The sequence below is a fragment of the Scyliorhinus canicula genome, chromosome 1 (assembly GCF_902713615.1).
Source record: "Scyliorhinus canicula chromosome 1, sScyCan1.1, whole genome shotgun sequence".
NCBI classification, from domain to species: domain Eukaryota; kingdom Metazoa; phylum Chordata; class Chondrichthyes; order Carcharhiniformes; family Scyliorhinidae; genus Scyliorhinus; species Scyliorhinus canicula.
In genome coordinates, this window is record NC_052146.1 from 112,522,044 (window position 1) to 112,536,629 (window position 14,586).

Genomic DNA, 14,586 nt, shown 5'->3' on the forward strand with positions numbered 1-14,586 from the left:
GTGGCAGACCAGGTTAGGTTAAGGAAGGGCTGGGTCAGTCAGGTCTTTCATTCAGGGCTTGATTCTAAGACGAGGGGGCTGCGATCCTGATTAATAAAAGGGTTCAATTTGAGGTGGAGGGCACAGTCGTGGATGGGGGTGGCAGGTTCGTTATGGTGAGGGGTAAGCTCGAAGGGGTGAGAGTAGTCTTGGTTAGTGTGTATGCCCCTAATTGGGACGATGTGGATTTTATCAGGAGGTTGCTAGGGAAGATCCCCGACCTGGACTCGCGCAAACTGATTATGGGCGGGGACTTTAACACAGTCCTGGACCCGAGCCTGGACCGGTCGTGTTCAAAAATGGACAGATTGCCAGCGATGGCAAAGGAACTGAGAGGGTTCATGGGGCAAATGGGGGGAGCTGATCCGTGGAGACTTAGCCGGCCGACGGTGAGGGAGTTATCGTATTACTCCCACGCCCACAAGATGTATTCCCAAATTGACTACTTTGTGGTGAGTAGGGACCTGCTGGCCGGGATGGTGGGGGCAGAATATTCAGCAATTACCATATCGGACCATGCTCCGCACTGGATAGACCGACGGATTTGTAAGGAGAGCTTTCAGCACCCACAATAGAGGTTGGAAGTTGGATTGCTTGTGGATGAGGCGGTGAATGAGAGGCTGAGGAAATGCATGCAGAATTACCTGCAGGTAAATGATACCGTAGAAGTCTCAACAGCAGTGCTCTGGGAGGCACTGAAGGTAGTGGTGAGAGGGGAGCTGTTCATGATCTCAATCTGAGCTCATAGGGAAAGGACAGATAGGGCAGAAACGGACCGACTGGTTCAGGAAATTCTACGGACGGACAGGAGCTAATCGGAGTCCCCGAGGCCAGAGTTACTCAGGAAACGACAGAGGTTGCAGGCTGAGTTTGGGGTGCTGACCACAGGCAAGGCTGTAGAGCAGCTTAGAACGGCAAAAGGAGCGATATATGAGCATGGAGAGAAGGCCAGCAGAATGCTCGCACAGCAACTAAGGAAGAGAGAAGCGGCTAGGGAGATAGGAAGGATAGCGGATGGGGAAGGAAATCTAGTGGGGGACGCAGCAGGGCTGAAGGTGTTTAGGGACTTTTATAGTAAGCTGTACACTTCGAGAACCCCCCCCCCCCCCCCCCCCCCCGGGGACCGGAGGGGATGAGGCGATTCTTGGACGGACTGACCTTCCCAAGAGTAGGTAGGAGGTTGGTAGACGGACTGGGGGCCCTGGTTAGGATCGAAGAGGTATTGGGGGTCCTGAAGGTCATGCAGTCGGGTAAAGCCCCGGGGCCAGACGGGTATCCGGTGGAGTTTTACAAAAAGTTTGCCGAGATAGTGGGGCCGGTGCTGGTCTGGGTTTTCAACGAGGCAAGAGACAGAGGGGTTCTACCCCCGATGATGTCGCAGGCCACTATTTTGCTCATTCTGAAACGGGATAAAGACCCGGAGGCTTGTGGGTCTTACAGGCCGATCTCCTTGATCAACGCAGACGCTAAGTTACTGGCCAAAATCTTGGCGACTAGAATTGTGGTAGCCATGGATGCGGAAATGGCTTTTGACCAGGATGACTGGGACTATCTGTGGGAGGTGCTGGGGAGGTTTGGGTTTGGGGAGGGGTTCATTGACTGGGTTAGGCTACTGTATCAGGCCCCAGAGGCTAGTGTAAGGACGAACAGGACAACATCAGATTACTTCAGACTGTACCGCGGGACAAGACAGGGTTGCCCTCTCTCCCACTGCTGTTCGCGCTGGCTATAGAGCTGCTGGCAATTGCTCTGAGAGCTTCTCGGGGCTGGAAAGGGCTGGTCCGGGGGGAGTGGAACATAAAGTCTCTTTATATGCGGATGACCTGCTGTTATACGTATCAGACCCAATGGTGGGGATGGACGGTATCATGGAAATCTTGAGGGAATTTGGCCGGTTCTCCGGATACAAACTGAACATGGCTAAGAGCGAGTTGTTTGTAATTCAGGCGCGGGGGCAGGAGATTAGGCTGAAGGGGTTGCCGTTCAGGCTAGTGGGGGTGAGTTTCTGATATTTGGGGATTCAGGTGGCATGGGACTGGGGCAGGTTGCATAAGCTCAACCTGTCCCGACTGGTGGAACGAGGGAGGAGGTTCGGAGTTGGGATGTGCTCCCGCTGTCACTAGCGGGGAGGGTGCAGACTGTTAAGATGACGATTCTCCCGAGATTCTTGTTCATATTTCAGTGTCTCCCCATTTTCCTCCCGAGGTCCTTCTTTAAAAGGCTGAATAAAATTATCCTGGGAATTGCCCGCGGGTGAAGAGGGTGATGCTCGAAAGGAACAGAGGGGAGGGGGGGACTGGCTTTGCCGAACTTCAGCAACTATTACTGGGCGGCCAACATAGCGATGATAAGGAAATGGATGGTGGGGTCGGTTTGGGGGCAGGTGGGGCTGCTTCGTGCAGGGGCACCAGTTTGGCAGCCCTGGTTACGGCGCCTCTGCTGCTCCCGCCGGTGCGGAACTCCACCAGCCCTATAGTGGTGGCGGCTCTGCGGACAGTGGAGGAGGCATTTAGGGGAAGTGAGAGCCAGGATGGAGGACGGTATTTGGACAGAAGCTCTGGGCAGAGTAAACATGACCGCAACATGCGCCAGGCTCAGTCTGGTCCAGTTTAAGGGCGTGCACCGGGCCCACATGACGGTGGCCCGGATGAGTAAGTTCTTCGGGCTGGAGGACAAGTGTGCTAGATGCGCTGGAGGGCCAGCTAATCACATGCACATGTTCTGGTCGTGCCCTAGACTTAGGGGGTACTGGGAGGGATTCGTGGACATCATGTCCCGGGTTTTGAAAACTGGGGTGGTAATGAGTCCTGAGGTGGCAATCTTTAGGGTGTCGGAGGACCTGGGAGTCCAGGAGGAGAAGGAGGCCGACATCTTGGCCTTTTCTTCCCTGGTAGCCCGGCGACGAATACTGTTGGCATGGAGGGACTCAAAGCCCCCGAAGACCGAAGCATGGCTATCGGACATGGCGAGCTTTCTCAGTCTAGAAAAGGTTAAGTTCACTATCGGGGTTCGCCCGGAGGTGGCAGCCTTCCTTAACTTCTTCGCGGAGAATTATCATCAGCAAGGGGGAGGGGGGGGAGCAGCTAGGGTAGAGTAGAGTAGGGGGTAGTTTAGGCAGGTCCTTGCGAGAACGGAGTTGTGGTTTGCAGTATGCGTTATTTGCTTTTCTTTCTGTACAGTACTATACAACGTCATTGTTTTATATGATTAGGGATAGTCAGCATGGTTTTGTGAAGGGTAGGTCATGCCTCACAAACCTTATCGAGTTCTTTGAAAAGGTGACTGAACAGGTAGACGAGGGTAGAGCAGTTGATGTGGTGTATATGGATTTCAGTAAAGCGTTTGATAAGGTTCCCCACGGTCGGCTATTGCAGAAAATACAGAGGCTGGGGATTGAGGGTGATTTAGAGATGTGGATCAGAAATTGGCTAGTTGAAAGAAGACAGAGGGTGGTGGTTGATGGCAAATGTTCAGAATGGAGTTCAGTTACGAGTGGCGTACCACAAGGATCTGTTCTGGGGCCGTTGCTGTTTGTCATTTTTATAAATGACCTAGAGGAGGGCACAGAAGGTTGGGTGAGTAAATTTGCAGACGACACTAAAGTCGGTGGAGTTGTAGACAGTATGGAAGGATGTTGCAGGTTACAGAGGGACATAGATAAGCTGCAGAGCTGGGCTGAGAGGTGGCAAATGGAGTTTAATGTAGAGAAGTGTGAGGTGATTCACTTTGGAAAGAAAAACAGGAATGCGGAATATTTGGCTAATGGTAAAATTCTTGGCAGTGTGGATGAGCAGAGGGATCTCGGTGTCCATGTACATAGATCCCTGAAAGTTGCCACCCAGGTTGATAGGGTTGTGAAGAAGGCCTATGGTGTGTTGGCCTTTATTGGTAGAGGGATTGAGTTCCGGAGCCATGAGGTCATGTTGCAGCTGTACAAAACTCTGGTACGGCCGCATTTGGAGTATTGCGTACAGTTCTCGTCGCCTCATTATCGGAACGACGTGGAAGCTTTGGAACGGGTGCAGAGGAGATTTACCAGGATGTTGCCTGGTATGGAGGGAAAATCTTATGAGGAAAGGCTGATGGACTTGAGGTTGTTCTCGTTAGAGAGAAGAAGGTTAAGAGGTGACTTAATAGAGGCATACAAAATGATCAGAGGGTTAGATAGGGTGGACAGTGAGAGCCCTCTCCCGCAGATGGAGGTGGCTAGCACGAGGGGACATAGCCTTAAATTGAGGGGTAATAGATATAGGACAGACATCAGAGGTAGGTTTTTTACGCAAAGAGTGGTGAGGCCATGGAATGCCCTACCTGCAACAGTAGTGACCTCGCCAACATTGAGGGCATTTAAAAGTTTATTGGATAAGCATATGGATGATAATGGCATAGTGTAGGTTAGATGGCCTTTAGTTTTTGACTTCCCATGTCGGTGCAACATCGTGGGCCGAAGGGCCTGTACTGCGCTGTATCGTTCTATGTTCTATGTTCTATGCCAAAAATACCTCAATGGAATTGTCTACATTAAAAAAAGAGCCATTTTGGTACTGTGTCAGGGTTAAAACCTAATTGGAAGGAGTCAAACCTGGTCTTCCGGGAAAGGTGAGCACAAATTTGGGGCATAACAACTTTTTCAAGGACTGTGGAGAGAAAAGGGTGGTCGGAGATGGGACGGCAATTTGCAAAGGCAGAGGGAACAAGGTTGGTTTTTTTTGAGGGAGGGACAACAGCTGATTTGAAGGAGGGATTGAGCCTGAAGAGAGAGAGCTGCAAATAATGCCAGATACAACTCCAGTCTGTATCTTATCTATGACTTCACTGTTGCCTTATTCTGCATCTAATAATAATAATTTTTATTGTCACAAGTCAGCTTACACTAACACAGCAATTAAGTTACCGTGAAAATCCCCAAGTCGCCACATTCCGGCACCTGTTCGGGTTCAGACGGAGAATTCAGAATGTCCAAATTACCTAACAGCATGCCTTTTGGGACTTGTGGGAGGAACCTGGAGTATCTGTAGGAAACCCACGCAGACACGGAGAGAATGTGGAGACTCCGCAGTGACCCAAGCCGGGCATCAAACCTGGGACCCTGGAACTGTGAAGCAACAGTGCTAAAGACTGTGCTACGGTGCCACCCTACATCACACCACGCTGTGTTTATCCCATGGCTAATTCACTCAACTCTGTCTGTTATTCTGTTTTAACTCACTCCAGCCAGTATGTTATCCCAAGTCTAAATCACTCCAGCCTGTATTATCCTTTACCTAACTCACTGCAGCCTGAGAGTTCATTACATTTCTGCTGACTTCACTTTGTTTGCATGAAGGGAGATTGAAACTGCATTAAGTTGCTTTTGGAGGCTGATGGTTCCAGGAACTAGATAGGCTAGTGTATTACTTCCATCCGAGCCCTGGTGAGATATCACATGAATTCAGCAACATGTTGGAGCTGCAATCTCAGCACATATACTCGAGCACATTTTCACCCCAATGCATGCGGCTATCTCGGAAACAGAACTCAGTAAAGCTCTTCCATCATTTACTGAGCACAGTGTCCATCCACCCTGACTCAGGATCAGCGGACCATCAAAGTCAATTTCTTGCAACAAGGCTGAGAGAAAGTTCAGGCCGATGTGTATGCAAGTGCTGGGGAGAGATGTGCCACAAGAATCCTCTAATCCTGAAGCCGATCAAACAATTGAATAGGCTGGGGCTCTTTTCTCTAGGTATGGCTGAGTGGTGACCTGATAGATGTCTTTGAAATTATTATTATTTTTTTTAAATAATTTTTATTCAAAATTTTTCACATATTTTCAACAACAAACAAAAATAAGAGAAACAACAAAAAAACACAGAAATAAACAGATTATAGCTATATCATACATTCCCCCAGACTACATGCCCCCCATTAAACGATAAACAATAATAAATACAATAGTAAACACAAAGTACTTCCCCCCCCACACCCCGGGGTTGCTGCTGCTGCTGACCATCTCCTAACGCTCCGCTATAAAGTCTAGGAACGGTTGCCACCGCCTGAAGAACCCGTGCACGGATCCTCTTAAGGGAAATTTTACCAGCTCTAATTTAATAAACCCTGCCATGTCGCTGATCCAGGCTTCCACACTTGGGGGCCTCGCATCCTTCCACTGCAACAGAATCCTCTGCCGGGCTACCAGGGCCTCCTGCACTCCCGGCTCGTCCGATACCCCAAATATTGCGAGCCCCCAGCTCGGCTTAACCCGGGTGTTCACCACCTTCGCCACCGTCCTCGCAACGCCCCTCCAGAACTCATCCAGCACTGGGCACGCCCTGAACATGTGGGCGTGGTTTGCCGGGCTCCCCGAACACACACCTGTTCTCTACCCCAAAAAAACGACTCAGCCTTGCCCCAGTCATGTGCGCCCTTGTGGTGATATAACCACTGTAGTGATGTGTACTTGCAGTAGGGGGATGTATGGCTGTACCTGTAATACAGGTTCCTCCGGTAAGCCCCTGCCGGCTAGCTCCGCCCACAGGGAGCTGGTGTATAAATATATGTGTGAGTCACTCAGACCCTAGTCTATAGTTGCAGATGGAGGAATATTATCGCACAGCAATAAAGCCTCTATTGTACTTGTCTCTCGTCTTTGAGTATAATTGTTAGCGCCACAGCCCTGTGCAGAACCTTAAATTGTATCAGGCTAAGCCTGGCGCAAGAGGAGGAAGAATTTACCCTACCCAGGGCGTCCGCCCACGTACCCTCGTCTATCTCCTCCCCAAGCTCCTCCTCCCATTTACCTTTTAGCTCCTCCATCGAGGCCTCCTCCTCCTGCATCTCCTGGTAGATCGCCGAGACCTTGCCCTCTCCAACCCACGCCCCCGAGAGCACCCTATCCTGGATCCTGCGTGCTGGCAACAGCGGGAATGCCCTTATCTGCCGTCTTATGAACGACCTTACCTGCATGTACCTGAAGGCATTTCCAGGGGGAGCCCGAATTTTTCCTCCAACGCCCCAAGTCTCGCGAACGTCCCATCTATAAACAAGTCCCCCATCCTTCTAATACCTGCCCTGTGCCAGCTCAGGAACCCCCCATCCATTCTCCCCGGGACAAACTGATGGTTCTCTCGGATCGGGGACCACACCGAAGCCTCTACCTCCCCGCTGTGGCGTCTCCATTGCCCCCAAATTTTGAGGGATGCCGCCACCACTGGACTCGTGGTGTACCTTGTCGTCGGGAGCGGCAGCGGTGCCGTCACCAGCGCTCTCAGGCACGTGCCCACACAGGACGCGATCTCCAGCCTCTTCCACGCCGCCCCCTTCCTCTCCATTACCCACTTGTGTATCATCGCCACGTTAGCAGCCCAGTGGTACCCGCATAGATTAGGCAACGCCAGCCCTCCTCTGTCCCTGCTCTGCTCCACAAACACCCTTCTCACCCTCGGGGTCTTCTTCGCCCATACAAACCCCATAATGCTCCTGCTGACCCGCTTAAAAAAGGTCTTAGGGATCAGGATGGGGAGGCACTTGAATATAAAAAGGAACCTCGGGAGCACCGTCACCTTCACCGACTGCACCCTACCCACCAGTGAGAGCGGCAGCATATTGCACCTTTTAAACTCCGCCTCCATTTGCTCCACCAGCCTCGTCAAGTTGAGCTTGTGTAGGGCCCCCCAGCTCCTGGCCACCTGGATCCCCAGGTACCTAAAACTCCTTTCCACCCTTTTCAGTGGAAGCTCATCTATCCCCCTTCCATGGCCCCCTGGGTGTACCACAAACAGCTCGCTCTTCCCCATGTTGAGCTTATACTCAGAGAAGTCCCCAAACTCCCTGAGAATCCGCATCACCTCCGGCATCCCCCCACCGGGTCCGCCACATACAATAACAGATCGTCGGCATACAGTGATACCCGGTGTTCCTCCCCCACCCGCACAACCCCCCTCTAGTTCCTGGACTCCCTCAAAACCATCGCCAAAGGCTCAATTGCCAACGCAAATAGCAGGGGGTACAGCCGAAAGTATTCTGACCTCCTCCGATTCGTGGCCATACTCGCCACTGGGGCTTCATATAGTAACCTAACCTAACTGACAAACTTCCTAAATACCTCCCAGAGGTACCCCCACTCCACCCTATCAAAGGCCTTCTCCGCATCCATAGCCACCACTATCTCCGCCTCCCCCTCCACTGCAGGTATCATGATTACATTTAGGAGCCTCCGCACGTTGGTGTTTAGCTGCCTTTCACGAAACCCGTCTGGTCCTCGTGGATGACCCCCGGGACAGTCCTCAATTCTAGTAGCCAACACCTTCGCTACCAGTTTTGCATCCACATTGAGGAGCGAGATTGGCCTGTATGACCCACACTGTAAGGGGTCCTTGTCTCGCTTCACGATCAGCGCCCTAGACATCGTCGGGGTAGGACCCCCCTCCCTCGCCTCATTGTAAGTCCTCACTAGTAGTGGGCCCAGCAGGTCCATATACTTCCTGTAAAATTCCACCGGGAACCCATCTGGCCCCGGTGCCTTCCCCGCCTGTATACTCCCCAGCCCCTTAGCCAGTTCCTCCAGCCCCGTCACCTGCCCCTCCTCTACCCTCAGCCGGTCCAGTGTTCCCCCCTTTATCTCTAACTCCCCCGATCTCCCTCGCTGCCTACCGCTTCCGAAGTTGGTGTGCCAGCATCCGGCTAGCCTTCTCCCCGTGTTCATACACCGCCCCTTCCTCCACTGTACCTCCGCCTTCTCTCCATACACCGCCCCTTCATCCACTGTACCTCCGCCTTCTTGGTAGTCAACAGGTCGAACTCGGCCTGGAGTCTTTTAAAATTATTAAAGAGTTTGATAAAGTAGGCACCAAAAATATATTTAAACTTACATGGGGACCAAATCCATGGGTCATAAATATATAAATGCGTCCAATAGGGAGTTCAGGAGAGACTTAAGGAATAGAAGGTTATGCTGATAGGATGAGATGAACAAGGACAGGAGACTCTTGGAGAGTATAAAGACCAGCACGGAGGTGCTGGACGTAATGGCTTGTTTCTGTGCTGCAAATATTATGTCATACACCAGTTCTGCAACATAGTGGAATTTTAAAAAATGCTGGTGAAATGTTTCCCCTCTTCTTCAGGCATCCTACTTTGAGCAGCATCCAATTTCGCAACCCAATTTCGCCTCCTCTGCCAACCCCTCACCCCCTTTCCTATGGCCAGTCAGCCTGGTTCCAATGAGGTCCTGGACACACTTTTGTCTGGGCTCCATCCACTCCTCTTCTCCAGGGATTACCTGTAGTTCAAACAATGGCCACCTCTCTCAGTGGCGTTGCTGAGACCAGAGCTGCCAGCCATTTGATTGGTTGGCAGCACTTCCTTCCCAATGAGGGGTTTACATCTTAGCTCAAATGAATTAAACACCTAGTGGTCATGAAATAACCAAGGGGCAAATTGGCTAAGTGGAGCTGGCCTCGCCCATGATTTTTACACTGGTGGTGGTACAAGGCTATCGCCTGCTGTATTAAATTCAGCCGATTCACGGTTTTGCAGCCTCCACAGATACTGTCTGCCCTACTGAGCTTTTCCACAATTTTCTGTTTTTGTTAAAACCTCAGTTGATCTGATTGGGCTGCCACGGCATCCACTGATCCTGAGAAACAGAAGATTGATCCAATGATTGGGGACCAAACTGGCAGTGCTTGTTTTAATTGCTTCAAGGGTACTTCAGTACAGGAATAAACCTAAACAGAGCTGTATCGAAAATGATAAATACAGCAAAAGGCAGAAATCTGTCCCCAGATGTGGTCCAGGACATACAATTAGCCTGTGTCCCTGAGTTAGGAGTGTAAAAGAAATTCCACCATCCTCTTCCAGCTCCTGCTGACATGCCCACGCCTCTATACCACATCCACTATGCCCACCTTTGCACTTCCCACCCATTACATGTTTCCACCTCGCCACAACCTACATACCCCCAGCATGGGCCTGGAGGCTTCATTTCCCAATGGTAGGTCAATTGGAATGAAGCTCACACCTGCCTCTCCACTCTGATTTCATTACTGGTCAGTGTAGGGTCAGGAAGAATATGACATGGATCCTGTATCTTTCAGTGATGGTAGAAGAGGAACACTATGGGTCAGCCTTGGTCAGTGGTGAGCCAGGAGGGACTCTAATGGGTCAACACTAATCAGTGATGGATAAGAGCTGTGGAGGATAACATGGATTTTAATCTAATCTAATGATGGGTCACGGCACATGGTGATTCCCTCATGTAGTGATTGGATGTGGAACAATGTCTGTGACTCCAACACAGTAAGTTGATTTCAATCTTGCAACTTCAAGAATTGAGTTAATTGTTCAAAAGATAGTTCTGTTGTATAAAGATCCTTCCGCATGTCATATAGCAATGGGAATTAACCCTTCTCCCTGGTTTGGTACTTGTGTCTTGAAGAGTAAGTAAAAGAGAAGGACCAGGACTGAATTGCAGCTTAAATCAATGACATTGCAAATATTTAATAAAAATATTTATTCATATTATATACAAACATAGTAAAAGGCATATTCGTTAATTTTTTATTTAACTGGAAGTATTTATTCACTATATATTGCTGCTTTTAACTTCCACATCTATTTGATTTACCTTGCAGCACAATTGTGCACTCATGGTGCAGTACTGGATAGAAATTGACGTTAGCCATTCATCTGGTACTACACGGTTTATGTGCAATTTTTCTTTTATAGCTTTCTGTCTACCACAGCAGGGTGCCCGAAACCTGGGAGCAGGGCAAGAATAAGCTGGTCTGCAGCTGTGCGTTTAACTTGTATGGGTGGAGTACAAACATGGCATGGATTCTGCTGTCTGGATGCTGGTACCAATAGAGTGGTTTGCTACATCTTCCCCAAAGCTCCATTTTCTACTGAGTACAGTGCCCCTGTCTGTGGGTCCCTTTCAGATACATGTCAGAAACACTTTTCCTTTGTGGTTGTGAAGGAACTCATTGAGGAAGAGCAGGAGACACAGACCAACAACAACCAGAATCAGAGGGCATAAAAGAGCATCGGCTCCTTCACTGCTCTTGCTGGGTTGGTAAGAACTCAGGCTATTCTGATCCGTATGCAGTCCATGATCTTACTAAGAGATCCTGACATGAGTTGTCTTTATATTCCAGTCAAATGAATGCCTCCAATCTACACTGATTGCATTCATTGCTCTCCTGGAAGTGACATCTTCATAATGACATTGAACTGTTCCTGAACACTGCAGGGCCATGTTTACAAGAGGCTTCAATGTGTGTATATAACAAATTATGCATTGAGCTTGATGCCAAGCAACTAGTTATCAGGCAGATGTCTCAGAACGTGTGTAGATGACAGTGGATTATCTGATGTTCTTGAGTATAAACTGCTACCTGTTGGGCTGTTGTTTATCCTCCGCACCTGCTGTCAAGAAAATAAATAAATAGTAATATGCAGAATTATTTACCGTTAAGATTATTCCATTTCCATCTTAATGCCCCTACATAGTTTAGGATGTCAGCAGTGCAACACACTTGTCTCTTAATCAGAGGTCTTGGGTTCAAACCCTATTACAGAAATCTAAATACACAAGCTAAGCTCAACATTTTTCATAGAATTTACAGTGCAGAAGGAGGCCATTCGGCCCATCGAGTCTGCACCGGCTCTTGGAAAGAGCACCCTACCCAAGGTCAACACCTCCACCCTATCCCCAAAACCCAGTAACCCCACCCAACACTAAGGGCAATTTTGGACACTAAGGGCAATTTATCATGGCCAATCTACCTAACCTGCACATCTTTGTGACTGTGGGAGGAAACCGGAGTACCCGGAGGAAACCCACGCACACACGGGGAGGATGTGCAGACTCCGCACAGACAGTGACCCAAGCCGGAATCGAACCTGGAACCCTGGAGCTGTGAAGCGATTGTGCTATCCACAATGCTACCGTGCTGCCCCTTTTTACAGTTTTAAATTTACAGTTTATGGGATCATGATGTGAACAAATTGTTACCGTGTTTGCCTATGGATGGGATTCTCCTGTCCCAAAACCAGCAGGCATTGTCGTGGGAGAGCTGGAATAATTTGCAGAGCTGCTGACTTTTACAGTTCTCCAAATGTTCCCATTTTGTAGGTGTCAGGCAACAAAATCCCAACCTGGATAACAGTAACTACAGTTCCAAAAGTAATGAATTTGCTGTGAAGATCTTTGAGATGTCCTGGGATGTCAAAGGATCGATAAATGCAAGGTCTTTCTTGAATGTAATAACATAAAGTAAGTAAAGTTGTCATAGTCCCAGATGACCATAGAATGCTTTCTCCTTTGAGGGGGAGAGCTAACTGGTGGTGATTTAACCTGAGGATTACCACATCCCAGCGGTACGGGAATGTTATCTGCACCTTAGAAATAGGCAACAGGCTGAAGGTGAGTTTGCTATTGAATAGTCTACTCTTCCAGAATAACATTCAGAAGGGAAATTGAGGCTTAATTAAGGTCAGCACAGAAGTAGCAGAGAAATCTTATCCCAAGTTCCACGGCAAGTCTTCAGTTTACTTTGGAATAAGAGAGACTTCTTGTGGTGCCAGGGCCAGGGATGTCTCGGATCGTGCCTTCAGGATCCTTAAGGGGGAGGGTGAGCAGCCAGATGTCATGGTGCACATTGGTACCAACGACGTAGGTTGGAAAAGGGGTGTGGATGTAATAAACGAGTTTAGGGAGTTAGGCTGAAAGTTAAAAGCCAAACAGCCAGAGTTGTCATCTCTGGTTTGTTGCCGGTGCCACATGATAGTGAGGCTAGGAATAGGGAGAGAGTGCAGTTGAACACGTGGCTGCAGGAATGGTGTAGGAGGGAGGGCTTCAGGTATTTGGATAATTGGAGCGCATTCTGGGGAAGGTGGGACTTGTACAAGCAGGACGGGTTGCATCCGAACCGGAGGGGCATCAATATCCTGGGGGGGAGGTTTTCTAGTACTCTTCGGGAGGGTTTAAACTAATTTGGCAGGGGAATGGGAACCGGATCTGTAGTCCAGCAACTAAGGTAGCCGATGTTCAGGACGTCCAAATGTGTAGTGAGGGAGTGGGAAAGGTAACACTGACAAAGGAGAGTACTTGCAGGCACGGAGATGGGTTGAAGTGTGTATACTTCAACGCAAGAAGCATCAGGAATAAGGTGGGTGAACTTAAGGCATGGATCGATACTTGGGACTACGATGTGGTGGCCATCATGAAAACTTGGATAGAAGAGGGGCAGAAATGGTTGTTGGAGGTTCCTGGTTATAGATGTTTCAATAAAATTAGGGAGGGTGGTAAAAGATGTGGGGGGGGGGGGGGTTGCATTTAGTATAACAGCTACAGAAAGGCAGTTTGAGGAGGATCTGCCTACTGAGGTAGTATGGGTTGAAGTCAGAAATAGGAAAGGAGCAGTCACCTTGTTGGGAGTTTTCTATAGGCTCCCCAATAGCAGCAGAGATGTGGAGGAACAGATTGGGAAACAGATTTTGGAAAGGTGCAGAAGTCACAGGGTAGTAGTCATGGGTGACTTCAACTTCCCAAATATTGAGTGGAAACTCTTTAGATCAAATAGTTTGGATGGGGTGGTGTTTGTGCAGTGTTTCCAGGAAGCTTTTCTAACACAGTATGTAGATTGTCAGACCAGAGGGGATGCCATATTGGATTTGGTAGTTGGTAATGAACCAGGGCAAGTGATAGATTGGTTAGAGTTGGGAGCATTTTGGAGATAGTGACCACAATTCTGTGACTTTCACTCTAGTAATGGAGATAGAGATAGAGAAATACAGCACAGAACAGGCCCTTCGGCCCACGATGTTGCGCCGAACTTTTGTCCTAGGTTAATCATAGAATTTTGGACAATTTTTCATGGCCAATCCACCCAACCTGCACATCTTTGGACTGTGGGAGGAACCCGGAGGAAACCCACGCAGTCACGGGGAGGATGTGCAGACTCCACACATACAGTGACCCAAGTCGAAATCGAACTTGGGACCCTGGAGCTGTGAAGCAATTGTGCTATCCACAATGCTACCGTGCTGCCCTTAAGAAGTTAACCTACACTCCATTATTCTACCCTAATCCAAGTACCTATCCAATAGCCGCTTGAAGGTCCCTAACTTTTCCGACTCAACTACTACCACAGGCAGTGCATTCCATGCCCCCACTACTCTCTGGGTAAAGAACCTACCTCTGACATCCCCTCTATATCTTCCACCATTTATCTTAAATTTATGTCCCCTTGTAATGGTGTGTTCCACCCGGGGAAAAAGTCTCTGACTGTCTACTCTATCTATTCCCCTGATCATCTTATAAACCTCTATCAAGTCGCCCCTCATCCTTCTCCGTTCTAATGAGAAAAGGTCTAGCACCCTCAACCTTTCCTCGTATGACCTACTCTCCATTCCAGGCAACATCCTGGTAAATCTCCTTTGCACCTTTTCCAAAGCTTCCACATCCTTCCTAAAATGAGGTGACCAGAACTGCACACAGTACTCCAAATGTGGCCTGACCAAGGTTTTGTACAGCTGCATCATCACCTCACGGCTCTTAAATTC

The 14,586-nt window shown here is 49.1% G+C and overlaps 1 protein-coding gene across 3 annotated transcripts in view; it reads right to left on the reverse strand.

Moving 5' to 3' along the window:
• Positions 1–10,600: 10,600 nt before the first annotated feature.
• The window catches only part of LOC119966396 (cation channel sperm-associated protein 4-like), a 188,347-nt gene continuing 184,361 nt past the window's right edge, over positions 10,601–14,586 (reverse strand). For 2 of the 3 annotated variants that reach the window (XM_038798007.1, XM_038797988.1), the window contains one exon: positions 10,601–11,445. In XM_038798007.1, coding sequence (XP_038653935.1) covers positions 11,338–11,445 — 108 coding nt within the window. In that variant the 3' untranslated portion in view covers positions 10,601–11,337. The remainder of the gene's footprint in view (positions 11,446–14,586) is intronic. The other variant, XM_038797997.1, reaches the window with a different exon arrangement.